This window comes from Phaethon lepturus, unplaced genomic scaffold (genome assembly GCF_000687285.1).
Source record: "Phaethon lepturus isolate BGI_N335 unplaced genomic scaffold, ASM68728v1 scaffold16214, whole genome shotgun sequence".
NCBI classification, from domain to species: Eukaryota; Metazoa; Chordata; class Aves; order Phaethontiformes; family Phaethontidae; genus Phaethon; species Phaethon lepturus.
In genome coordinates, this window is record NW_010534119.1 from 9,635 (window position 1) to 37,289 (window position 27,655).

The 27,655-nt window shown below is 51.8% G+C and overlaps 1 protein-coding gene across 1 annotated transcript; it reads left to right on the forward strand.

Moving 5' to 3' along the window:
* The first annotated feature begins 5,890 nt into the window (after nt 1-5,890).
* Nucleotides 5,891-27,193, forward strand: RHBDF1 (rhomboid 5 homolog 1 (Drosophila)). Its single transcript, XM_010285442.1, is given in 17 exon segments — nt 5,891-6,025; nt 8,193-8,323; nt 13,580-13,793; nt 15,564-15,770; nt 16,486-16,608; nt 16,771-16,931; nt 19,146-19,397; nt 20,006-20,117; nt 21,231-21,305; nt 21,843-22,004; nt 22,112-22,212; nt 22,962-23,025; nt 23,492-23,586; nt 24,528-24,603; nt 25,105-25,205; nt 25,446-25,599; nt 26,436-27,193. Coding segments are annotated over 17 exon segments (2,571 nt in total). The 5' UTR covers nt 5,891-5,902; the 3' UTR covers nt 26,856-27,193.
* The last annotated feature ends 462 nt before the right edge of the window (nt 27,194-27,655 follow it).

A 27,655-nucleotide genomic window follows, 5' to 3' on the forward strand; every position in this document is an offset into this window, starting at 1 on the left:
TGGACTTCCTGCCTTTTCCCTGCTGTGCCAGCAGAAATCCTCCGGAGCGGGAGGCACAGCCAGCAGCCTGCTGTCTCTCCTGGCTCGCTCTGCCTGGAGAACGCATTTAGGATGCCGGTTGCTTTGCCGTCTCTCTGCCCGGACGCCTGCCGGTGTGCCTCAACCACAGTATCTTGGGGCAGACCCCTTCAGGTGCACAGGACTTGCCTGGGACTCTGCATAGCAGGCACTGCAAATCCAGCTGTTGCAGCGATGGGGGTTTGAAAAATGGAGGAGAACAGCCGGAGGCTAAACATGGGACGTGGTGGTCGGATTGCGGCAGAGTAGCCCCAGTGTCTGTTACCTCCTGGGAGTGTCTGTAAGAACGTGCACATGCTGTGCTGGAGAGGAGCAGCGTTGTTGGAAAAACCAGACGATATGTGTTTGTGTGGTAGGGTTAAATGAAGCCTGTTTGCTTTGTTTTTTTTTTCACTGGGAACATTTTTGGGAAAAAACCAGCTTTATTTTAAATAGGAATGCTGGTAAAAATGGAAAGTTTGGAAGAAAAAAATCGACATGGGAATAGCTTCAGTTGTCTATTTAAATGGAAGGATGGCTGTCTTTGAACCGACTGTGCGGATCTCCGAATGTATTTGAGATGCCTGCCAGTTTTAGGAGCACGCTCAGGCTTCTGTACAAAGCTTTTCCTTCTCTGTTTGGGTCGGTGGATTTCACTAAGCAGCTTTTCTTGATCATGTGCCAACTTTGGAATTTAATGCGCTCTCCCTCTTTCTTAGCCCTGACCCACAGCACGGTGGATTTGGCTTTCCTTCAGCTACTGTGACCCTTGCTTTGGCATGGAGCTTTTGAAGATGACTTTCCCAGAGTATCTGCAATATGCACGTTTTTTCTTTTGTTTAATTGAAATGAACTTTGTTAGTAATTTTTGTGCCGCTACCACAGTTGCACATGCAGCTTATCAGTTAGAAGAAGCTAGATTTGCAGATGCTGTGCATTCAGCCTGTGTGCTGGAGGAGAGTTTGTATTTCTGGATTCCTCAGTTTTGTGATGCTGAGGGAACAGCTTCTGAGCTGGCTGAGCAGCGCAGGTGTGGTGGCATCAGGACTGGGACTGTGCCAGCGCTGGGAGGAGAAATCCAGGCAGGTATTGTGGCCTTCCACCTCTTCCCAGTCTCCTAAGACAGACTCCTTACCCACGTCTCGAAGGGCTCTTACGTGGTTTTTGGTAATAGTGGAGACCTTTCTTGATGGTGCTTGTTGGAATTGCTATCCTGACGGTTTACCAAAGTTGAGTTTCAAGCCCCAATGACAGTTCACAAAAGCTTGAAAGTGTGAACATTTCCACCTACCCAGGATGAAGATTTTAGCTGATGCCTGGGTTGGTGGACATTTTCTGGACTTCGGGAGACTCTGCAAGCCACAAGCAGGTGAGAGGTCTGGAACAGCTCCTGTCCAAGGACTGAGCAGCTGGATGTGGATCCCACTGTGTTCATGGGAAGAGAGGATGGTAGGAGGTGCATGGAAGAGACCTGTAGAGCCAGGATGGGCTTGGAGAAGGGGGATAGGGAAAAGCTGTTCACACTTTTAGCCCAAGAACTAAGGTGCATCAAGTGAGCCGAGGAAATGGCAGGTTTAAAGGCAAACTGAAGAAGATGACTTGTCAGACAGCACACGTTCAGCTGTGGACCTCTTTGTCACGTGCAGTTATGAATACTGAAAGTTTGCTTGGATTCAAAAATAGGTTGGATAAATTCTGGAAGAAAAATCATTGGATGGATGTGGAGATGGGTACAGAGGATCATCAAATGCAAAGCCATCTCTGGCACAAGAAGCCTCCGAGTTATTCATAGCACACGCCATGACTCTGTCCTGGGAGATACGACAGTTGAGTGATCCTGTGCTCTGTAGCCATTGCCAGGCATCCTCTACTGGAAATGAGATACTGGCTTTAGACGGATGCTTGGCCCGACCTTGCGTGGCTGCACTGTGCGTGTTCCTATCCTGCTGCTGCCGGTGACCCCTTGAAGACACTTGTTAGGACAGTACTGAGAAATTTGGATTACTTGAGGATATGTGACCATTCAAATGAAAGCTGTGTCAATGCAGTCAATTTTGAAACAAAGCCCACTGGCCTGAAGAAATAAATGGACACTGTACCCTGAAATGCTAACCCCTAAAAATAATAAGAGGTCGGCATGAAACTCGGAAAGTACTTTTAGTGCAGTGCTGAGACAGAAATTAGTGACCGCAGCAGTTGGCGTGAGGACCAGGTGTAATAAGGGGTGTTACCTGGCTTGCAAAGACGATGCTCAACCATCTAGCCGTACATCTATGTGCACAGCTATACATCTACGCGCAGCTGTACGTCTGTGTATAGACTGGATCCACATTCAGTCTCACCGTTAACCTCCTGGAGACCTGCCTCTTGTGTCCGTACCCCAGTTTCTCTGGTGCCCTGGGTCAGAGGCAGCCGGCTGGCCTCTGCTGTGGCCGTGTACTCGCAGCGTGCGGAGAATCGGGCCCCGCTAAGGGCAAGCGCCGCAGTTTCAGCTCGCGTGTTTGTAAGGCTGATTCTTGGCCACTCTGAATGCAGACGCGTAGCTGGGAATGCTGACACAGCTCTGTCTTTGCTGCACTCTTTTCTGGGGAAATGGGTGTTTTTAGTAAGTAAAAATGGACAAAACTGCTGGAAGAATTTGCTCCTGAGTTAAGTACTCCTTTTGCAGTCACGCTTGAAGCCCACCTGGTTTCCAAATACTGTGTGCACTTACACAATTATTATATATGCATCTTGATGCTTTGCTATTTATCCAAGAACAGGGGAGACAATGTATATTTAGATGGCAAAGGCCCATTTTACTCATTGTTTAACGTCATTCTGAGGCAAGATACTGCTTTCTGTAACACTGGGCCTTGTTTTTTTGGTAGAGCATTTGTGCATTGCCTGCTTTTGAAGATCCTGATTTCTGATGGCTGTGCCCTCAAAGGAGGGTAGGACACGTAGGTTCAAACCCTTCAGGCAAAGAAAAACATTGAAAAAGGATCCCAAGCCTTCTCAAGAAGGCTTTATAGAACTCTTTAACTCCCAGAGTTTGGGAGAAAGGAGTCCATGGCTTCTGTTGGCCATGTGAATCTCATCTTGACACCTTTGTCTTGCCTAAAGTGCGAAGCTGAGTTGACGTTGGGGATAATCATAAGGCCATGGGCTTAGACCCCAGGTGCGTGCATGCTCTGTCCTCCCCTTTGCGTGTGGCACGTGTGCGCAGCGCCGGAGGTCCCCATGCTCTACTAGGTGTGTGTGACAGTGAAGCTAGCGTGCTGGGTGTGTGGACATCCCTGGGGACTGAAAGCAGATTTAATGGGAAAACCTTTTCACGGAATGCAGCGTTTGTTGCAGCGGCTTTTGGGAAATACAGGAGTGATTCATTCGCTGCCGTGCTGGCTCAGCCTCACCGTTTGATAAAGCTGCAAATCTTACACGTTTGTATGCTTTACGCCCAAAGCACCTGCTCACAAAGGCAGCTCTGTAGGTGGACAGGAAGGAAGTTGGGTGATGTCTGCTCATTGAAGAGGTGCTGGAAAATGGAGAGTTGCTAGTTCAGAAGCTCTGAATTTGCCCTTGAAGGCACAGAAATGAGGCTCCTGAGTTGGGTTATGAGGGGCATGTCTGACACGGGATGTGTTTGGTTACACCAGAGCAGCGGCTCTGTCCCTCTTGGCTGGTCTCCGATTAGAGCATCTCAGAAAGAGCTGGTGTTCGTGACCTCATGGGGTAAATGCTGGAGCTCTTTGCATTGCACCAGGAGAGTTTGTCAGGTGTGAGAAATCTGCTTTGCTTTCTGACCTCACCACGGAGACAAGTTTGCCCATTTTTGTACGCAAGACTGAAAGCTGTCTCATAGCGGATTTACCCTCACCCAGAGCAGGCGGGAGTCCCCCGACGCTCTCGCCGTTCTTACCTTAAGGGAAGTCAGAACAGACGCATTTAGTCACCCCTGCGGGCGGGGGGTGGAGGGAAGTAAGGAATTGCGTCCCGCTAACGCGTGGCACCGCGTCTGTGCACAGAGGAGCGTGGTGCGTGGACGAAGGGCATTTCTGTACAGGCTAGACAGTGAATTCCCAGACTTCTGGGGGCCTGTGGTATTTGCTGAAACCCAACCTTCATCCACCTACGGCTGGGTCCTCCCTTTCTCTCTTTCCGGCTCAGCTGAGCGCGGTGCTCCTGGCAGCCAGCCCAGCTTGCGTGACTGAGCTAGCAGCTGGTCTTCAGCTCCCTTTTAGATGAGATTCTCTTCTCTTAACCCAATCCGGGTCACCCCCTGCTGCCTTTTGTTGACCTGTTTCCCCCTTTGCCGCTGTCTCTCTCTTGCAATGGAAAGCTTCACCGTTGGTGCGTCTCCCTTTCCAGAGCAGCTGCAGTGAGAATACGGGCTGCTGTGGGAATACGGTGGAAATGCCATGAAAGGCAGCGCGTGTTTCGGACAACCAGCGCCTAATTTAGGTTGGGAGGGACCACCACAGGTTGTCTGGCTCAGCTGCTGTGCAAGGCAGGGCTAATTCAGGCTGCTCAGGGCCTCGTTCGGTTGAGTGCTGAAGGATGGAGGTCCTGCTGCCTCTGGTCCTGTCCTTGGGCTCGGCCACTCTGAAGGAAGAATTCCTGTCTGGCGTCTTAGACTACTTTTGCATCCAAAAGAAATAGACTGGGTTAACATTGTAAGAGCACTGAGTTTTAGTGAAAACAGAGAGTTTTTTCCTGTTCCCTTTCAAATCCTGTGTGCCTGCAAAGTTAACTGGATGCTTACTCCCTCTGCCCGCCGTGGTGGGGGAGAGGCTGGGACTCTGATTTTTGTCCCCTGTAAGATCTGTGGACAACACAAGGAGGGAATTGGATCTTTTGTCCCATTCAGCGCACGTACTTCCCACTGCTAGCTTGCGATTGCACATGTGCTGGGAGAGGAGGAAATACGGGCGTGTAGAATAACTTAGGTTGCAAGGCACCTGTGGAGGTCTCTGGGCTGATCCCCCCCCACTTTTCGTAATTGTTTCTCTGAGCGTGCACAGTAAAGTCGGTGCTCTGCCAGCCTGGGAGAGTCGTGTGGCCCCTGTCCCACTGCGTGCAGCCTAAACAGGAGGAGAAAGCTGCAGTGTAGGAGAGTGGGCAAGACGACCGTGAGTCACTCTGGTTACTTTGGTGTTTTGGTAACACAGCGGTTTTTGTTAAATACCGTATCATTCTTATTTATGTGTGAAAAGCACTCTTAGTTCAGGATTAATGCCAGTTCTCTAATGGTCATGCTATACTTGTATTACTCAGTGCACTATGTCGTGTTTCTAGAAAATGACTACATTTAAAAGAGATTAGAACCAGCAATGGGAAATGGCCACTTGCTAAGTAGTAGTTAGGAAAGCGTGGTGCTTGGCTTTGGGTAGGCAAGGGTGCCCGTGTGAGTCACAAGCTGGTTTTAGAGGGAGGTCAGTGGCTTTTGGTACTGCAGTTACTTTGCTGGTTGGACTGGATCCAGATCTCATTAAGATTTCATTCATGACTGGATCTTAAGGAATGTGGATCTCACAGTAGTCTCAGCAAAAAATCTTAATGGGAGGCGACTTTCAAACTTGTGACTGCGGTCTCTGGCACCTGGCTCGAGGTCCTGTGGGCCTTAGAAACACGCCGTGTCCTCCGAGGGTCTGGTCCTGGCTGACCAGCACGGACACAAGCTGGGACGGCTGAACCCTCATGACGAGCTTGGGGAGTCATCCAAAGTGGGGCTGGGGCCCCGTCAGTCACAGCCTGGAGGAGGTCGCTGTGCGCGGCCCTGCTGGCACGTGCTGTGTCAGGGATGAGCCTGGCCTGCTCCTGACTGTGATTTCTCCCCTCTCCTAGGCCTGAGGACAAACGTGGGATGATGTCGGAGGTGCGACGTGACAGCACAAGCAGTTTACAGCGGAAGAAGCCACCATGGTTGAAACTGGACATCCCGGTGCCGGTGCCCGTGTCTGTGCCAGAAGAGCCCCAGCCTGTGCAGGTACAGAGGCTGGGGGCAGGAGGGAGGGGAGGGTCTGCGGGGACACGGAGGGAGTGTGCAGAGCCCCACTGTGCCAAGAGCGTGCCCGTGGTCGCCGGCAGTCCTGGCTGAGAGAAAGGCAGCGTGTGATGGCAGGGCACGAGGCCACGTCAGAAGGGGCAGAGCCACCGGGTAAATTTATGATCGGTAATTAACTCCCCCTCGAAGGGGATGTGGGAGGGATGCGGGTGGGTGGCTGATGTGCTCAGATCGGTGGATGTGGCTGACTGGATGTGGGGACTGTGAAAAGCGTACTGGCTGGGGATATGGGAGTGAGGTATTCAAACAAGCATTTCTGAAGGGGACCGGAGGAGTGAAGGGCTCCTAGGCAAACATGAGGGCCTGGAAGTACTGGAGCTCATGCTGAAATGAGCAGGGAATGAATCTGACTTATGAATAGCCAAGATAATGACAGGCTCTCGTCAGTAACAGCAGAGAAAGAACAGTTACTGGCAACATAAAGCTGTTACCAGCATGAGGAACATAAGAAAATCATGTGGGATGAGAAGTAAGTAACATTGAAACGTGGTGAAGTAGAGATGGGGTGATAGGTTAATAGGAACTGTGCAAAGTATGAGAGTAAAACATCCGTATTTGTGCTGGGAATAGGAAGAATAACAGGAATTTCTGCTACAAGGTGCCAAAAACTCTCAAGTAGGGGTGAGACCCGGGTAGAATGATTGCTGGCTGTTCCTTACTGTGGGAACAGAGATCACCTGCATCAAAGGCAGAGCCGGGGTGTTCTTACTGCCCAGCTCCATGGGTGGGGTGCAGTGCCCGGGTTCGGTTGCTTATGTGAAAGAACGGTTTAGCCATCAGAGAAATGGAGTGTTATACAGCTTCCCGGGAGGGGAGTTCAGGGCAAGCTTGTCTTAAGAGGGAACTTACGTTGTGTTTGGAATAGCAAGGACTGGCCTCTTTGTCATTCTTTGATCCAGGAACTAAAATGCACTTCAGTTATGTGACAGCTTCTGGCAGATAAATCTTGGTCCTGGTCTTCCCTTGGAAGGAAAGTGATCAGGGTTCAGTCTGCAGGGATTAGAAGTGGAATGCAGGGTTTTAACAGTGCAGGTTGAAACCTTCCAAATCACTTGTTTAAGGCTTTGATGGATGTTCTCTTACCTGAAATCTCTAAGTCCAACTGGGCACCTTCTGGAGACACACTGTACTTATGATGGAAGCTGGTGGAGGTGATGTTCTCTGGAGGTCCGGTGTCCACAGCACAGGCTGGCAGGATAAGAGTGCGTAATGGGCTCCTTTGGCTTATGGCCTGAGTAGCTATGCATTGTTTTCACATAAAACATAATCAAAATGTTAAGATTAGTGGAAATTACTAGGTTTCTGGGCTAGAGGGGCTGGCGTAGCACATAGTCTTCAGGCAGAGACAGTGTCTGACCAGAGAAACGTTGATCACAGCTTCACTTGCCAGAGGGACAGTCTGCTCATCCTGCATTTTACAAATGGGGGATAGTGTCTCTGCCCAGGTGATGAAAAATTAATCCAGAGCAGCCCTGGGGAGGCAGTTGTATGAGCTGAGAACGGTCTGGTGAGTTGTGTTGTATTTGGTAGGTGACATTCAGCCAAGACATGCCAGGAGCTTTCAGATCCGTGTGTGTCCAGACGATTAGGTTATGAACAAAGCTGATGTGGCTTTCCCAGCTTTCTTAGCCTGTACCAGGCAGCAGCTACAGCACAGAGCCACCTACAGCTCTCTCAGGCTTTTAATGCAGATCCAGAGTTACTTATGAAGTGGTCTAGTAGCGTGTGGTCAGAGTTTCTTCTGGCTAGAAAAAAAGCCAGGAGGATATGTTGCAGGAGCTCATGTAATACACCCCATCTACAAATGGACCTTAGTCCATGGGCTGGCCTAGACCCAGTCTGAACTGAGACCTACTGCAACATGCAGATGTTGTGTCCTTGATGCTAACTGTTCTGTACTGTAGAGCCATTCCTGGCTAACATGAACACAGTCCTTGTTAGCCTGATTTTGCTGCCCAACTGCATGCACCCAGCTTGTGGTTGGGGTGTTGGGCGGCTGTTGAATTGGTAACTAAATGTTTCACAACCTGACTGGCCTTGTAGAGCATCACTCTGAGAACACTGACTCCCCTCCTGCTTTTCTTTGCAGCCAACAAGACGTCAGGCCTTTCTCCGAAGTGTGAGCATGCCTGCCGACAACACCCGCGTGCCCTCCCTGCCTAATGAGGTGAGGAGACCGGTGCTACAACGACAGACCTCAATCACCCAGACTATCAAGAGGTGAGGCACTGAGCTCACGGAGCCAGCTTTAGTGGATTCTGCCATCTATTGCTATCCTTTTTTTGTGGATTTATGCTCCTCTACTTGTCCCATTGCCTGGCACTTAAGTGGTGTGCTGTCACAGCAGGATTAGGTTATCTCCCTTGTCATCTATCATGAGGTTGCAGAAGAGGGTGAATGTAGGTAGGTCCCCAATATATAAGCCCAGTGGTGCTATATAGCCTATCTTCAGTAAGTGAGGAGATGAGTCCTGGGAGGAGGATTGTGGTGACCAGGCCAATGAATGGTTCTTGCCATTTAGAGACAAATTTTGACTGCCCCCATGCCCCAGGTAGCTGGCTGCTTCTAAGTACCAGGATGCCTCAGGCCCTGATGTTTAACTGAGACTTTATGATGTGGTGTGCTGGGCTTGCTTTGGTGTGGTATCTGAGAGTGTGTGATTGCTGGGGGAGGCAGAAGCCCATCCTGAGCACGCCAGGGCTCTTGGCAGCTTGTCTGCTGTCTCTAACTCCTGGCAGGTCCTTGAGATGGCTATGGGGGTGATGGAGAGTAGGGAGAGGCTGCTGCAGTCCTGTCCCCCACACCTGTACAGAGGGTTGTCATTCATTCCCACGATCCAGGGGTCTCTAAGACATGGCCACGCAGCTGGATGCTCCTTCCCTCCTCATGGCAAAGGCTTATCCCAGTTTGTGCAAAGGGGGTGACTCTCCCGGCTGCTCTCCTGAGATGCCTGGCTTGTGTCCCTGGCAGCGTGTCAGGCCTGCCCGGATCCCAAGAGCATCCCTGGAGCTCCACAGATCGGGGCACTTCCAGCCAGCCAGGCTTTGCCCACTCACAAAGGAGCAACTTTCCAGCTATGGGAGAGACTGACCTCCCGGTTCACGGTTTTCCTTTCCCTCAGACGTTCCCCAGCTGCCTTGTTGGTGAAGCTCTTCCGCAGCAGCTCTCTCTGATCCTGCTTCTTGCGAGGTTGGGAGGGCTGAGCCATGAAGCAGTGTCTGCTCTTTTCAGGGCTCTGAGCAGCTTCTGGGCCTGCCTGAGGCTGTCCTTGCACACCTAGACTGCCTCTTCCCTTACCTCCCTGCCCTCATCCCACCCTTGCCAGGACAATTGGGCAACAGCATGTCAAGGATGAGGGGGAGTCTCCTGCTCAGAGTGTGTGTGCGGGGTTGATGCTATTTTGCAGTGCTGAGTTGTCTTCACACCGGCTGCTGTGCGGCATGAGGTGTCACCAAGTCTCTTCCTCCTGGAGGACTTGCAGCTTGCAGGTGGTTTTAGCAGAGTGCTGTGGGATGTAGGTAGCAAAATGAGTGCAGCAGTGGGAAGGACTTTACAAGGAGCAGAACTGCAGGAGATGCACACATGACGCGACAGTAGCAATAACAGCGTGAAATAAGTGTATCAGAAAAAAGGACAGGGAACTGGAAAGTACCAAGGAAAAGTCTAAAAACCTGAGCTCTGTACAGCAGAGCTAGGGATGCAATGAAGAATTGTAGGCCATGCATCCATAAAGATGTCTTGGGCATTTGTTTTGTGAGTCCAGGGAGGCTGACTTCCAGATATTCTGCTTAACACAGCCCCCAGGATGCACTGGATGTGAAACTGTTCTAGCAGCAGGACTCTACACCATCCTATTCCCTGGGGCTTGGAGGACACAGGTCAAGTGTGAGCCTAAGGTCAAGCGTCTGTGGTCCAGAACATGACATGGGAGTGATTCAGTTGCCTGAGTGTAGGCATCTAATACCATTTCCAGTCTCCCAGGGTGTCAGAGAGGTCCACGTGAGGCAGCAATTGTGGCACAGATAGACTTATGCCCAAGGTGAGATCCTGCAGCATCAACCACAGTGGGCCCAGGGCACTTCTAGGGGCATCAGACACCTGTATCTGAGCAGAACATATCTTGGCCTGCTGATGCCTCCATAATTTCATTGCTCTAGTGTCCAGAGCCAGCCAGTGGGATCTGTAGCTGGGTGACTGGGCAGAAGAAGGTAGATCATGGAGGTCTGGTGGTACAAGGGGGACTGTAGCATCCCTGGTATCTTTAAGAGGATTGGGAGACGTATGCAGATGCACCAAAGGGATTCAGCAGCCTCCTGCGTTCAAAGATAGTGTTGTGAGGCCTGAGTTTGGTTGTTTCTCTTAGGGCCATGCTCTTGGCTGGAGTCCGCTGTCATGTGCAGTGTAGCATAACGGCTGCCGGTGGGGCTAAGGAAGGAGATGGGGCCGTGTTGGATGCAGGTCACCGCTCCCCTTCACAGCCCTGCAGGCTCCTTCCCTTCAGCTGTCTTTTCTTTGCAGCAGACAGGTACGGTTTCAAAGGAGTCAGACCCTGCCCGTTCATGGGCACCGGGTGGGCAGGAGTTCCCTGAGAAAGCGGCAGTCCCTGCCCCGATCGTTTTTCAGGTACTGGTAGCACTGAGTGTGAAACCCACCCCTGCATGTGTGTGCAAGGGCTGTTGTGAACCGCGCAGATTCTGACTGTCGTTGGGACCACATTGCCTTCCCAGCGTTGGCCAGGAGGCCTACAAATGGGCGGCAAGTGAGAAAGTTCATGTGTGCACCTAACAAAAAACAATGATCACTCCTACTAAATATGTAGGCAGCTGTCAGTAAGTAGCATGGACTAACAAGCTGTCCACCCGCCAGCTTCACCTCCCTCCTGCCTTTCCTAATAAGCTGTCAACCTCCCGGTGTTCACTGTGGCTGGAGTATTATCTCCCCAGGGCAGCCACAGCACAGCCTGCCTTTGCTAGCATCAATGCAACGTGCGGCATATGCGTATGTTGGCCCCAAAGGGACAGAAAGGGAAGGAGAGGTAGCAGCACCGAACAGATGCTAGTCATGGTCCAGATGGGGCTCAGAAGCTGGTGAATGGAATAGAGCATCCACCCTTTCCCTGTTGACATTGTGTTTTTTTCTAATCCAAATGTGACTGTCTTCTTTTTGAGGTCGAGGTCGTCATTTACTTAGCACCAAGGAGATGAGCCACTCCAGGAACCCAGGGCAAAATGGCCCATCGAGCACCACTCTGAGACTGGAGCTCAGTAAACTTTTAAATCGGGCAGACAACGTGACTTTGTGCATGGCAAGGGACTGGACCTAATGCCCAGGAGTCCTTCCCTGTCCTACCTTCCTCACTGCTACCCTTGGCCAAATGCCACTCTGGCACTGTGTCCACCTTAGGTGACTGCTTGCGTTTGATCCTGGGCCTTCAGGGCTGGTTAGCTCAAGGAGATAGAAGACCGAGAGCTGACCTCTGGTGTTGGTTCATTGGTTGTTACAGTGCTCTAGGGAGTCTGTAGGATGTTGATGTGGCTCCCCAGCTGAACAGGGTCATTCAGTGTCTTCCCAGGGTGCTCCAGATACTCTAAATTCTGCAGTCAGCTCTACTGGACTATCTCGACTATGATCAGAGACTAGGACAGCTCTTTAACTTGGCCCTGGATCAGTAGTGGTCTCTGGCAGTTCAGGAGTGGTCCACACAGTGCAAAACAGCTGTGGTGGCACTTGTCCTTCGAGGCTAGCAGGAGCACAGTTTCAGGGGGCTCTGGGGTGCTGCTGTTGGTGCAATGGGCCATTCATCAGCGGGCTCATATGTGCAAAAACAACCCTATCCTCTCCCTTTGAAGAGTGGCCCCATGCATGGACTTGTCACCCAAGGTCACCCGGGTGTTGAAATATTGGTTATGGCAGTCTATGAGAAGCCCTCTGAGTTGTAAGACTTTGTGGTGTGTGTTGTGCCTGTGCATTTGCACGGCCAGAGCATTACCTCTGTGCTATAGGCTTGGTTTGAGTCTGTCAGGCCAGGTGCTGACCCTAGGACGTTCCACTCTGGATGGGGGCAAAGATTGCTCTGATGAGATGTGGGTCCGTGGGAGCAGAGCACTGCTCCCAGACCTGTCTCTGAGGTCTGGCCCCTCTTGACTTGCTGGAGGCATTTGGAGACATTTGGGTCAGTGAGGTCAGGTGAGATCTAGCAATGGCCTGCTTGACCTCGTGCCCTCTGAAGAGTCTGTTCTGGATCGTTGGGAGAACAGGGAAGGCTGAGGGCAACATGTGGTGGTTTGTGTCTGGAGGTTTTAGCTGGAGAGGCGGTGAGTTTCAAATTCACATCTTTTTACATGGTAGCAGGACACCTTCACCTGTTGGTTGATGGTATCTTTGCTCGGTAGGGTGCAAAACACCAGACTAGTTTCCTGTCTCCAGTGCACTGACTCGGTTCCTCTGTGTGACCTAATTCTAGATTTAATGCAGCCTTCACTCCAGTGTTTTAAAACTCCCTTTGTGATCTGTGAGGTCTTGCTTCTCAGCAGCTAGAAATCCTGCCCCTGAGCAGGGGGCCTGAGGCCAGGGTTTTGGGTTTGGTTTGGAAGGACTTTCAGGTTTCGACACCTGGCTCAAGACAACTGTAGGCTGACACAGCTTGTCATCTTCAGAGGTAGGATTAACCACAGTGGAAAGGCTTGGCAAGGCTGCAGTGGTCTTTGTAGGTTTAGGGTGCCAGCTGTCCTGCAGTATTTGAAGTAGGTTGTTAGTCTGACTTATCCCAATCCCTCTCCGCCTTCCTTGGGATTTTGCTTCTGATCCAGTTCTCTTCCGTGACAGCAGCCACTTGGCAGCAAACCTACCTTGTGGCTGCAGCCTCCTGCTCCTACTCATGCAACCAGAAGTTTAGAGATGTGTGTGTCTGCCTTAGTAGAGATAAGGACCATAGAAAACATTTGCCATTAATGTTACCTTTGAGGAGGATGGATATGCTGCAGCATGAGATGGAGAAGTTAAGGGTATCACGGGAGTGTGGGGGGAGGCTGGGAGAGAACCTACAGAGCCATGAAACAGTACAGTCCCACAATGGGGACCTAGAGCTGGCCTGCAGATGGTAAGTGTTCTCAATACATGGTTTTTAAATAAAAAAAACCCTTTCACCAAGTTCTCTTCTGAATTTCTGTTCCATCTCTTCTTCTTTCTTTTTAGAAAAACTCAGAACCAACTGTCTTTTACACACAATGAATCTCTCCTGTCATTTTTCTTCTGTCTTAAGAGACAGAATGCTGTTGAGGGTTGAACGTATCTGGCTAGCATCTGTCAGGTTGCTAAACCCAGCTGAGGACAGGCTACGAAATGCTCGTGGGGAAGAGTTCTGCCTGCCTTTGAATTGGGGTGGGCTGGAAGTGACCACCAGGGTTTTTGTCTTTTCATGTGCATAATCCAAGAAAACATAATGCTTCTGTGCACTTGTATGCTGGCATCTTTCAGAGGCACAGCGGACTGGTTTGGCGTGAGCAAAGACAGTGACGCTACTCAGAAATGGCAGAGAAAGAGCCTCCGCCACTGCAGCTTGCGGTATGGGAAGCTGAAACCTCAGGTCATCCGGGAAATGGACTTGCCCAGTCAGGACAATATTTCTCTGACAAGCACAGAGACTCCTCCTCCGCTCTATGTCGGACCATGCCAGCTGGGCATGCAAAAGGTGAGTAACCTGGGACAGAGTCAAGGCCATCGTGAGCTTCCTGCACAGTGTCTTTACCACTTTGGCAGCTGTGACCTATGTGCGGGCTTAGTTCTGCCTGAACATGTCTGGGCTCCATGCTCAGATGCTTCTGAAGTCTCAGATACAGTTTGGCAGAGTCGCTCCTTCAGCAGCCTCTCTCCGGCCTCGCTGGCTGAGATCCATCAGCTGTTTCAGTGGTAGGCTCAGAGCTGTGTTTCTCATGTTGTGACTATGGTGGTGATTAGATGTGTGCAGCGTGTCCAAGAGCTCTCAGCTTTGGCTCTTTGCTGCCATTTTGCAAGGAGAAAACCCTGTTGTATACAGAGTGGCCAGTATCCTGGACCCAAATATACAGTAACAGCCCTGGTATCACTCAGGACAATTGCCTAGTGGATCCTTATCCCAAGCAGAATGCAGGCAGTAGCACAGCTACTGTCCTTCTAGAAAACTGATTATGTTTTAGGACTTTGAAAAGTGTCTCTTGCATCAGCAGTACTACAGCTGTGCTCATGGGTCCTCAGAAATGGTTTTGAGTGCCTGCAAAGGGCCCCCGCCTTGCTACCTTCAAGTGTGACCCCAGGGGACAAGACCCAGTCAAGCAACATCCAGTTACCAGCACTTTAGAACTAACCCACAATATCCCAGCTCTTCCCTTCGCTCCATTCAGCAATAGTAGTCGATGTGGTTGATTACTGTGCGTCAGTGAGCGCCCCTGCAACCTGGGCAAGTGGGGGAACAAATTCCTTCCAAAGCAGGTTAGTCCGTGACCTGAAGCCTGGCTGCATCACTGAAGCAGAGGAGAACATCGTGCATCTCTCAATGAAGTTTCACCTTGTTGTGCTCTTTCCTGTTTTCTCACTAGCTGTTAGTGTCTTGCAGTTAGTCTTTGGTCACGGGAGACTCAGAAATATTGTTGGGCTCTGTGGGCTACATTAAATCAGAACATGGTATCAGTAGGTGTAAGCCCATAAAGCTTCCTGCTGAGTGTGCAACTGTGGATTTTAAAAAGCTCGTAAAACATTAGGATAAAGCATAGAAGTCTTATGGAAACCACAGCTGTGATGATGTAAGGACAGAGGCAAGGTTTGTAGCTGAAGGCAGTATTTTCATGAGGTTGATTTGTATGTTTGGACGAAATGAGAACTTTGGCCTGAAGAGTCCTGAAGAATGGCTTGCAGCTCCCGGAAGCTTGCCTGCTTTTTCCAGCTGTTATAACTTAATTAATGGAGGCAGACGTAAATATACAGTTAAGCTTCAACAGCATACTGTTTAAGTCCTGGGCTGCCCAGTATCAGAAAGGAAACTAGCTGGAGAAAGCATGGCTGTTTTCAGGGATTTCTCAAACCCCTGTTCAGATAGCATGTTCTCTGACTGTAGAGCTCACTGACAAAGGAGATGAATGAAATCAAGAGCTGAGGAAGGGCTGAAGGAGATTTGGAGTCTGCTTTGAACATCAGCAACATTCTGGGTGAAAACACTCAATACCAACAAAATAAAAAAAAAAGAAAAATAGAAAAGGGGGCAGCGGGAGAAGTTTGAGGACTTAGATTTGAGGCTTACAAGTAGAGTTTAGCTTGCAGCAAGTTATTCCGTGTCTCCCTATTGTAGAATTGCTTGTCCTGTCTGGTTCTAGGACAATCCCAGGGGCCAGGCCACTGTCAAGGTCTCAAGATGTTTGCTTGGAGGGAGGAGGGCTTAGTAGGGAAGGATTTGTGGGCGAATGGACTGATGGGCTGCTTCTCTTGGCAGATCATAGACCCCTTGGCCCGCGGCCGAGCTTTCCGCATGGCTGATGACAATGATGGCTGCAGCATCCCACACACGCCAATCACACCAGGTGCCACGTCGCTCTGCTCCTTCACCAGCTCGCGCTCGGGGTTCAATCGCCTCCCACGACGGCGGAAACGGGAGTCTGTTGCCAAAATGAGTTTCCGAGCAGCTGCAGCTTTGGTGAAGGTACTGTCTGTGGGAGGGCAGGGACCAGTCTGGTAGCAGGATGGGTCTCTGCCCTGGGAGAAGGGCGAGAGGGAAGGAGCTGTTGAGCAGGGAGGAGGGGGAGAGCAGCGATGGAGGGGAAGAAGCCAAGCCATCTCCTGTTCTATTTCAGCCATGTGTCTAGGAGGCAGGACTTGCAAGAAGTGGGGATGATGTCTAGGTTTTGGTACAGGTCTTGCTTTCTCTTTATTGGCCTGGGGGCTTTGATTCCCATGGCCAGCAGCCTCAGAGCATTCCAGCAGGTCCGATTTGGGCTGCTTAGACCTCTGGGCAGTCCGTCTGCACCTGGTCAGCTGTCATGGAAGAGCAGAAGTACCTGAGGCTCTTACTATGCAAGTCCCTTCATCCTGACGCATGTCTGCTTTCCTGGGCCCAGTGACCTCTTTGCTGCGTCCAGTACCAGTCATCACTGCACTTTGGTCAGAGACCTTGTACACTGCGTGGTAGAGGAGCATGTTGCAAGCCTCATCCGCATGGGAGATGGGCACCGTGGATTGAGAAGTGGGGTAACACCTGTGACTCTCACCGGAAAGGTGTCACACATCAGCAGGTCTGCCGTTCTCCACACGCAAGCGTGAACCAGCTTGGGCTCCCTGTGCGCTGGCTGGGGTGGCCCTGCATGTACCTGGGGTTCAGGTTCCTGGTGGTGACTCGATGCCACTCTCTCTGGCTACAGGGGCGCTCTGTGAAGGACAGCACCCTGAGGAGAGCTCAGAGGCGCAGCTTCACCCCAGCAAGTTTCCTGGAGGAGGACACGGTGGATTTTCCAGATGAGCTTGACACTTCTTTCTTCGCTCGGGTGAGGGGCAGGGCTCTGGAGTGGTACTGGCCCCAGAGGCAGTGCAAGACTCTAGGTCTGGCAGGACTATGTGTGGCAGAGAGCAGCACTGCCTTCTGCTAGGGCTGGTGTCTGAAATAGGATGTTGGCTTCTTCTGATGGGACTTCTGTTTCTCTGCCCAGGAAGGAGTCCTTCATGAGGAGCTCTCTACTTACCCGGATGAAGTGTTTGAGTCGCCATCAGAAGCTGCAATCAAAGATGCTGAGGTGAAACCTCTGGATCAGACAGACCTCACAGGAGGTGCCTTGGACAAAAATGAGCTTGAAAGAAGCCACTTGCTACTGTGAGTATCTTCCTGGAAGCTGCCAAAGCCTAACATGGGGTGGTCCAACCCATTCAGAGTGGGACCTTCTGCATGGAGGAAGTGCTGTGGGTGCTTGGTGCAGAGCTCAAAGAGCATTGCAGTGATGGGTTTTCTTTAAGCCCAGTGTAAGATCTCCTGCCCCAGATACCCATGCATGTGAAAGGTGACTCTGAGGCCACCTGTGCAGTCTCCCCAGCAACTTCCAGCCTCACGTGGTGTGTTTCGGAGACTGTATCATGCCTTGAGGAAACAGAAGACAGTTTAAATCAGCTGTGAGGATGCTGGGGGCCCAGCCTTCAGCTATGGAGAACGTAGCAAAGATGAGAAGGCTGTTGCCATTGCCACAGTCACCAGGAACTGTTGTCTTGCTCCAAGGAGCAGTGTGAAGCATTGCTGAGTGTCGAGCTGGGCTACATTCCTCACTCGAAACGAGGGAAAGGTGTGGTACTGATGCTGAGAGCCCCACAAATATGTGGGTGGTACTGTACTGTATGCCTAGATTTTTTCCACCTGAGTAACTGGTACTGAGTAATTGCTCTGTGTCGTTTCCGAGTCAGCTCTAGCTTAGCTGGCAGCTCACCCCAGCAGAGAGCTCTGCTGGGTGTGAACATGGAGCAGACAGGGAGGTCCTTGTTGTGGTTCTGCTGCTCATGGCCCATCTTGCTGTGTTGCTGCTTTCCCTTCAAGTGTTTCCAAGAACTTGACTCAGTCTTAACATAAGTGGTGGGAGTTTGTTGTCACTCCTCTGGGACGGTCTCAGTCGTCTTGGCTCCATTTAGATCTCCTTAAATGGTTTTATTTATTGAGGAAAATACATTTCTTTCACGCTTTAGAGAGCTGTTATCAGAATCAGTTGGGAGTCCTTTTAGGTGGCCAGGTGTTTATTTTGGCATAGGCTGATAGCTCAGCACCAGAAATAGTGGGAAACAGCGTGTCCGTAACACAGAAACCACATGAACTCTTGGGGCGAGAGCAGGCTGCAGTGGAATCTGCACTTGCTGTTGGAGAAGGACTTCCCAAGGGGAAATTGGGACTTTCAGCTTTAAAAATGCTTCTTCTGCAAGGTCCAATACTGAAAATAGCAGTGTTTCTGGCTAATGAGGTTCAGGTTCTCCCTCATCCTGTTGTTTGTCCATACTACAGAGCTGTCATGATCTCTCCAAGATGCTCTGGTGATGTTTCAGAAGAAAGTTTGTCAGTTGATTTCTTTGACCGCTTCTGACAACCACTGTCTTTGTGCAGAGGGGGACATTTGGGAAGCCAGGGGAGGTAACCTAGAGTAGCGTGCACGTCAGGAACATGCCTACTACAGCGCTAGGCAGTGAGCAAGGGTGAAATGGTAGGTAGTGGTTGTTTTTTCTGGTAAGGGTCTGAATGCTGCAGAAATGACCTCCAGACTGCCGTTCAAGAGCAAAGTAGTACAAAACCATCTGAATATGACGGAGACTTACAAAGCAGGAGTTACTCACCAGTGGCTTGTGCACCCTTCGTCGCATACTCTGTTTTGGTGAAAAAACCATCCTTTAGACAGTGATGCTTGGGATTTTTATTGTGTTGTTGAAGTCTGGTTTTGTTATTCTCCCCAAAAAATGCATGCATCAGTGCAAATAAAGGGAGGAATGGAAGATGGATTGTGAGAGGTAACTGGCTCAGCTTGCAGCATGTGACAGCGTCGCTGTCTTGGCCTGGGAAGCTGCTTGGATTCCTGCTCTTCTTTTCAGCTGGTGGGCACGGGGGTTTGATTTGCCAGTCCGATCACAGTAAAGTGCTTCAAGGGTGGGGATTTCCACTGCTGGGCTAAACGACACTTCCATTTTGTAGCAGAGAGCAGAGTAAGAGGAATGAAGTAGAGGAGGAAATAGGCGTGCGTGAGGCTGCAGATGTGCCCGGCTGCAGCCTCCCCATTTTAGTCTGTTGCTGAAACACTTCTTTAAAACCTTGAGAGCCTCTTGTCAGTGGGGCTTAGCTTGGCGCAGCTGCCTTGTGGCACCTTCTGCGTGTAGTCCTGTGCTCTCATCAACCGGCCTTGCATAACCCTTTGAAATACAGCTTCCACTTGAGGGCACCTTGACTGCTGTCAGCTGCTGGTGGGACAGACGGGGGATCTGCTGCCACCAAAGACCAGGGAAGGGCTGGTCCCCATTTCTGTGCCATGGAGGAGGAAACCATTGCTGTCCCGCTTTTTTATTTCAGCCCACTGGAGCGAGGCTGGAGGAAGCAAAAGGACGGGGCCCTGGCGCAGCCCAAGGTCCGCTTGCGGCAGGAGGTGGTGAGTGTGAGCCCACAGAAGCGTGGCCAGCGCATCGCCGTACCTGTCAGGAAACTCTTCGCCAAGGAGAAGAGGCCGTACGGCCTGGGTATGGTGGGGAAGCTGACAAACCGTACATACCGCAAGCGCATCGACAGCTATGTCAAGCGGCAGATTGAGGACATGGATGATCACAGGTGAGAGGTGCAGTCATAGAAGGGGTCCCAACAAAACCAGCGAGTGAGTGATTGGTTGCCCCCTGCTGACTTGGGTCACTGCCTCGGGCTGGTTGGGTGAAACCTGCTGCTAAGACCTGTAAGTCTGTGTCCCTGAAGTGTGGTGCAAACTGCAGCAGACAGCAGCAGGTTAGCATCGCTGTGTGCTGGGAGCTCACCCTGCTCCTCATGGTGCTTTGGGTGTCTGTTATCTCTGCTACCTGGAGGGACTGCAGGCCCCCCCCCCGGAAGGCTCAGGTATCCCTGCCTCTGATCGTTCCCCTAAAGTCATTCTTTCAGACACACAGCACACTTTGGCATCAGGCTTTTGTGTTCTCATGGATGTTTTCTTGGGAAAAGGGTGACTTGCCCAGTGCAATGGGGGAGTCAGAGTAAACAGGGGCTCTTTGCCAGCAAGACCTCCAGGTTATTGCCTCCAGTCTTGTGCATCCCTTGGTGATCCTGGCCCTGTACCCCAGATTCTGCCAAGGTTCCTGGGAGAAAAACAGCAGCTTTTTTCCTGTGTTCTGTGGGTAGAGGTAATATGTCTGGGTTTCTGCCTCTGATCTTCTCCTCTTCCCTCCATCCAGGCCTTTCTTCACTTACTGGGTCACCTTTGTGCATTCACTCATCACCATCCTGGCTGTGTGCATCTATGGCATTGCCCCTGTGGGGTTCTCACAACATGAAACTGTTGATTCAGTAAGTAAGTCCCCCTGACTTGCCTGGAGTGTGATTGTGTCTCAGTGTTCAGTTGCTGGCTTTTGTGTCATAGTCTTCAGCGTGTTGGCTACTTGCCTGAGGGCCTTGATGGCTGGACGCTGGGTGTCCAGCATTGGGGGGCTGCCTGCAGCATCTCTGTGAGCCCCTGTGCCACCTCCTCTCTCTCCTGCAGCTACATTGTTCTCGACATCAACTTAGATCTGGCACAAAGGATGGTGGGCTCTTCGCAGGCTCTGGTTGCGTCTGTGCTGGGAGCCCTTTCAAAGAGCTTGTTCCCCTCCTGGTGGCGACCAGAAGGATGCTCATGGCAGGGAAATCTTTCAAACCCAAGTTAAATTTTTGCAACAGTTGTGGGCTTTTGCTTCTGCCAGGAGCAAAACTGACCTGTCTGACTTTGAGAGCTGATCTTGAAGCTGTTTGTAGCCTTCCCACATGTTGTCAAAGGTCTCTGAGGTAGATATCTCTATGGCCATGTCCCAGCTCCATGCAGGGGATGCCCTGGGGAGCTTCTCACCTATGTGTCTGACAGCTTTTAGAGCACTGTCACCAGCACCGAGGCCTGCCCTGCCGGCAGGTGCTGCTTATGCTTGAGCTGTATGACACCTTCTGCAGGCTCTCAAGCCGCTCCCAGGTCTCCAGGCCCTGGTATTTGTTGGAAGGTGAAGTAGCCAGAGATAGACTTTTAAAATGAAATCTTAAGATGAAGGTGCCCACACTTTGGTGGGGGTTTACCTGTGATCCTGCAAAAGACCAGTTTGAGAGAACTGTGTGCCCAGTCACTGGCTGTGAGGATTTCTGTTCATCCTGGGTGCTGTTTTCACCAGCCCGTGCCGCTTGCACTGCTGACCCTGTGGGCAGGAGCTCACGAGGCTCTCGCTTTCTCTCCTTGCAGGTCTTGCGGAACAGAGGGGTTTATGAAAACGTCAAATATGCTGTGATCCTGCAAAAGACCAGTTTGAGAGAACTGTGTGCCCAGTCACTGGCTGTGAGGATTTCTGTTCATCCTGGGTGCTGTTTTCACCAGCCCGTGCCGCTTGCACTGCTGACCCTGTGGGCAGGAGCTCACGAGGCTCTCGCTTTCTCTCCTTGCAGGTCTTGCGGAACAGAGGGGTTTATGAAAACGTCAAATATGTTCAGCAGGGGGACTGATGGGTGACATGCAGCCATGCCACCCCAGGGACTGGAGCCCTCTGCTGCTTGGTGCTAGCAGCTGCCATCGGTTAGATTTCACATGGGGCCCTGCCTTCCCTGGCAGGGCACAGCAGTGCTCCTGGCCCCAACCACCCTGCAGAATGGGCTACCTGGAGGTGGGGATGGACCTTGGTGCTCCTGCTTTGCACTCTGCTCCTACAAAGCCAAGCATGGGGCTAGAGAAAATGCAGGAGTTTTATGGTGTGCGATAGCTTTCCTGATGCCATTCCCCCAGGAAAGACTGGTTTTGTCCTAAAGCTTCCTTTCCTGGACATAGTGCTGGAGTTTCTGGGGCCATGGCCAAGGAAATCCCTGAACTTTTGTTCTGGGCTTGCCTTCTTGAAAGCAAATATTGAGAGTATGCGTGATGTGTGCTGGGCTTCATCATGCAGGACTTGTCCCTGGTCCCTTGAATCCTGACAGGGGTTATCCCTCACAGTTCCCCCAGCCTGCTCTGCCCCGGGCAGTCATTGCCTGCCCCTCAGCTGAGCTGAGTGTTTCCATCTCTGCCAGGAGGCCCTGATCCACCTAGGGGCCAAGTTCTCACCGTGCATGAGGCAGGACCAGCAAGTGCACAGCTTCATCAGCGCCAAGCGGGAGAAGGAGAAGCACTCGGCTTGCTGCGTGCGGAACGACAAGTCAGGCTGCGTGCAGACCTCGGAGGAGGAATGCTCGGTGAGTGTGGTAGCCCCTTTTGTGCTGTCCCTGCAGGCTCAGGGCCACTTCTGTTGGTGCTTCTCGCACCCTGGGCTTCACGGTGACATCTCTCCTCTCTCCTGCAGTCCACGCTGGCCGTGTGGGTGAAGTGGCCCCATCACCCCAGCACACCAATGCTGGCAGGAAGCAAGAGGCAATTTGGGTCCGTTTGTCATCAGGACCCCAGGTAGGTCCTGCCTAGCCCAGCTGCCATCCTGGGGGGACAGGGCTGCTGTGACAGTAGAGTCAGAGGGGCATGGAGTCCCAGGCCAGTCGGTTGCGGGATGGGACAGCAGCTGCTCTGCAGACCAAGGGACATGGGGACAGTGATGTCCCTACCTGCCCCAACGACTGCAGGGGAGGCTGAGGCATAGCGTGATCGTATTTCCGCCCGCCCCTAGTCTCCATTGTTGTTGGCTGCCCACCTGCACTGTGGCTTCTTGTGAGCTGTGGGTGACTTCCTCATCCCTCTCCCCCTCCTCACCCGCTCCCCCCACACAGGCTCCCTTCTTGGGGTACAGTAGTCACGTTGCAGCACGCTTCTGCCCCAGAGCCCTGCCAGCTGCTGGGTGCCACGGCACACCTTTGCCCTCGGTCGCTGTGGGCTGATGTAGAGCTGAGCCCAGCTGAATGCCCACCTTTGGGGTTGTGTCTACCCGGAAGAGAGCCAGCGAACTGCTGGGCAGCTGTGTGCTCTCGGACGGCTGCCTTTGTGCTGAAGCTGTGATCTCTGCTCACTGGAGGGAGGCTGCGGCTTTGATCAGCACAGCCTTGGCTGATCTGATGTAGCATGTCACCAGCCCCTTCTGAGGGACAGAGGGGAGCTGTGGGACTGCAGCCTGGGGACAGGGGCAGCGTGGTGGCTCCCTGGGGGATCCCGCCTGGTGCTGGGGAAGGCTATTTCTCGGGTTGATCTCTGCTTTTCTGTTGCCGCAGGGTGTGTGAGCAGCCAGCCTCGATGGAGCCGCATGAGTGGCCAGATGACATCACCAAATGGCCGGTGAGCATTGCTGGTGGCACAGAGCCTGTACAGCTGGAATATGGCATTTGCATCCCGCTGTGCAGAGCCACAGCTGTGTTGGTGGAAGGGGGGGGTGTCTCTGGTGCAGCCTCCTGCTTGTTGTCACAAACACCAGATCAGGGCAGCCCTGGCTTTGTCTAGCCAAGGCACAAAGCCCTCAAACAATGAGAGTTCCCCTGTGCCAACTAAAGCCCTGGACCCTGCTGGGATAACAGTGATGGTGACCGACCGACTCGGTCTTGGGGCTGTTTTTATCCCTCAGGGGAGAGGTGGTGTTGACTGAGGCTCAGGCAGATGGGGTGTCAGGCACCATCCTGCTGTCAGAGGGAGGCCTTGGGAGGCCCATGTCTGTGGGACTGGCTTCTTCCCAAGGGGCTGTTTTGACCTTACCCAGGCAGCAAGCAAAGCCGTGGCTGTCTGACTGCAGCCTGTTGTCATTTTCCAGATCTGCACAAAAAACAGTGCTGGGAATTACACGAACCACCTTCACATGGACTGCGTGATTACAGGCCGGCCCTGCTGCATTGGGACCAAAGGAAGGTAAAGAGTTTTACCTGCATGAAGAGGGGCTGGGTGTTGTAGTGAGATGCAGGGCGCCCTTTTGAGGGTGTAGATGCAGCCTTTTGTCCTCCTTGTCCTTCTCACACACAGCCCAGAGCCCTACTGGGATGGGCAGGTGGACAGGGAGCCATGACGGGTCTCCCAGATGAAGCAGGACTCTGGGATGAGCAGGAGATGACAGCCACCCTGAGTCTTTGATGGGACAGGGTATCTATCTGTCTCGCTCAACTGGTCCTGCAGTTTGGAGGGACTCTGATCCCAAGGGATTAAATACTTCTGCTAGGGAGTTCTGCATTTTCCTGGGGAAAGACCAGGCAGGCTACATTGGCCCAACCTGGAGTCCCTGAGCACTCACAGACGTGTCAGGGAAATGACCTGCTCTGAGTTTGCCAGGGAGGAAGATGCTGCTCTTCCTCATGTTGCTCCTCAGCTTGAGTAATTACCCAGTGCTTGGGCCTGGCTTTCCCTGTTAGGAAGAGGAATCAGTGCTGCCTCAAGCAGTTTCTCTGTCCCTGAACATCACGACCAGGACTCTCTTTGACCCCCCACTTTCTGCTGTGTCGGCTACAGAGGCACAACACTCCCCCAGCCCCAGCTTCCCCAAGCTCTGGTGGTTCTTTCTCAGCTGTAACTAGCTCAGCTGTTTCGGAGCCCCTGTATGCAGGGCGTTAGTCTGTGGAGGTGACTCAGGCTTGCCTGTGGCAGGGAAGCAAGAGGGGGTGTATGGAGGGTGGCACTGGGCTCAAATGGGAACGTGTTAGTGCAGCTCTTGCAGAGATGCTACAGCATGTCAGGGGCAGCTGAAGGCTTCAGTTCTCATAGGCAGACTTGGGATGAGACAAAGGGGAGTGGGTGGCCTGGGAGGGCACAGGATGGCCCGTTTGTGCCTGCCTTGTTTTGATTACTCCTGCCTCTTCCAGGTGTGAAATAACCTCTCGGGAGTACTGTGAATTTATGCGGGGCTATTTCCATGAGGAGGCGACACTCTGTTCTCAGGTAAGCGTGGGGTTGAGGGTTTGTATGGCTGCCTTTCTCTCTCCTCTTCCTCTTCGCAGCTTGGCAAGATCTGGGGACAACTGTGCTGCAGTGTAGGTGGGAATCCTGTGTCCTGTTGTCCTGTGCCACCCTGAGCCTGGGGGAAGTTGCTGATCCAGACTATAGTGGCAGAGCTGGCTGCATCTGTCCCTCTTTGGAGACCAGTTTAGGACTTGGGCTGGCAGCTGCGAAAGCCCAACGCCGGACCGCTGTGGAAGCAGCGGGAGAATGCAACCTTCCTGCTCCACTGGCGAGCAAACGTGGATGTGCATGGGGTGAAGAATTAGGGCATAAAGCTGCCACAGGGAATGGGTGGGGTCACCTGTAACTTGGGTTGGGACTAGGTAACAGTGGAGAAGAAGGAGGAAAGCCCCTCTTTCCAGAGCTGACTGCAGTTTCTGCCCTGGCCTTGGTAAAGGGCCATGCTGGCTGCTGCACCTCATGACCCCACTTCTGCCCTAGGTGCACTGCATGGATGACGTCTGTGGACTCCTCCCTTTCCTAAATCCAGAAGTCCCTGACCAGTTCTATCGCCTCTGGCTCTCGCTTTTCCTCCATGCTGGGTAAGCATAGGTGTAAAACTCCCACTGTCTGGGTGGGAGAGCCCTGGGGTTGATATGAGGCTCGTTCTGGCAGTTCCTTCCCTGGGGGACATGGCAGGGCTCAGCTGTTGTCCCTGCTGAGGTTTGCTGGGAGGGATATTAGAAGCGTGAAGCCAGACCAGGAGCTCTCAGCAAAAGAACAGAAGCACAGAGGTGACTTCAGTGGCTGCTGCTTCAGCTCCTGTACTCTGACCTTGGCAGGATCCTGCACTGTCTGGTTTCAGTCTGTTTCCAAATGACGATCCTGCGGGACCTAGAGAAGCTGGCAGGATGGCATCGCATCTCTATCATCTACCTGCTCAGTGGCATCACTGGGAACCTTGCCAGTGCAATATTTCTACCCTACAGAGCAGAGGTGGGTCTCCTGCAGACTAGGGTCTTGCTAACTTGCTCTGAAGACAAGCCTTCTCTATGTGCCTGTGCCTCGGTGGCAGAGGCAGAAACACCAGAGCTGGGCTCATCTCTGCAGCAGCACGGGCCTGGTGCAAATTTGTAGCTAGAAGACGGCACCACACCATCATCTAGCTGCTGAGCAGTAACATCCCCCAGCGCACCCCGGCCTTTCCGAGCGACTGGCCCGGTCTGGCTGCAGTAGAAGGCTGCCTCTCGTAATGACTGGGGGGCTGTCCAACCACAGGCGGAGAGGGGTGCCTGGCAGGCTGGGAACTGAGGGCTGTAGCTGGTGCCAGAGACCCCCCCATGTGAGTGGCAGGCAGGAGAGGGGCAAAGAGCAGAGCTCACCTTTCCCACAGACTGTCCCTGTCCACATGCCACAGCTGGAGAAATGGGATGTGACTATTCAGCTTCACTTTAGAAGACTGTGTGGCAGGACCAGGAGGACTGTCTTCCAGGTCCTTCAGTAAGGAAAAGTGCATGGTGGGTGGGGTGAGCCCGGAGACTGCCTTCAAGGGCTTCTCCCCTCTGGTGACTTAAGCCAGAGCTGCCCTCCTTAAATATAAAGCCTGCCCTGGTTGATTGCTGGCCTCATACCTACCTTGGTGCCAAATCAAACTGAGCCCGTTTACTCTTCGAATGCCATTAGAAGAATAAAGTTGCAGGCTGTGGCATCTCTTTCCCAAGAAACACTGAGTAAGGAGTTGAATAACAACTAACTGCAATGCCTGGAGCTGGCTGCAGAAGCCAGGCAGATAGCATGTGCCTGATGTTACCTGTAATGCTCTTCTTCTGCAGGTTGGCCCTGCAGGATCCCAGTTTGGGATTCTGGCCTGTCTCTTTGTGGAGCTCTTCCAGAGTTGGCAAATCCTGGCACGCCCATGGAGGGCTTTCTTCAAGCTGCTGGCTGTGGTGCTCTTTCTTTTTGCCTTTGGCCTCCTGCCTTGGATTGATAATTTTGCTCATATTTCAGGATTTATCAGTGGTTTCTTCCTCTCCTTCGCCTTCCTGCCCTACATTAGCTTTGGGAAGTTTGATTTATATAGGAAGCGATGCCAAATTATAGTTTTCCAGCTCATCTTCATTGCACTCTTCTCAGGACTTGTGATTCTGTTCTATTTCTACCCCATCAAGTGCGAGTGGTGCGAGTTCCTTACTTGTATACCATTCACAGACAAATTCTGCGAGAAATACGACCTGGACGCACAGCTCCACTGAAAGGCAAAGACTGGCTTCTCGAGCAGGCACTGGAGATGGACTGTCTTTGCGTTTGCTGTGCCAGTTCCATGTGGACAAAGCCTCTAATCCAATGACACTTCTAACCCTGCCCGTGGTTAATTTAAACTGTCTCCTTAGCACTTGGCAGGCATGTTTTGCCTTATCTCAGAAGACTCTGAAAACGGAACGTTTGTGCCTTGTTCAATTGTATTGAACCTTTTCTGCTGCCATTATTTTTATTACACTAGTTTCAATACTACATTTTTAACCAGAGTTGTTTACTACTGCTAAGGTGGTGATTAAACGGTAAGGTAGCGTTTTAGCTACTGTTAATTGTTCTGCATAGTCTCTGGCTATGTTTGTTACTTTATCTCACCTATGCTGTTTCATGTACCAGTAGTCTCAATCCTTTTCTAGCACCCAAAACAGGCAGATGCACATTTGCAGGTGGAAATAAGGGCCTTAAAAGCCTCGGAAAACTACAGCGTCTCTTTAATCACTGAAAGCACACTCCACATACAGCTCAGAGGCAGACATTTCAAATAGCAACCGTAAAAAACATGTGAAAATGTCCCTTCAACTAGCGTTTGTTTCTCTTTGAAATGTTACAGCCTTTTCCTCCAGGAAAGTGCTGAATCCACAGTGGGGTCTTGGTAAGGCTGGATTCTCTGCTCTCTCTGTTAAAGAAAGAAAATATGTGGCAGTGACAATAGTTATTGTACGCTGGGCTCTCTTATCACCACGCTACCAGACTGAGACAGGCCAGAGGGGAATCAGCCGGTGCCGTAGGTGACTTGCTA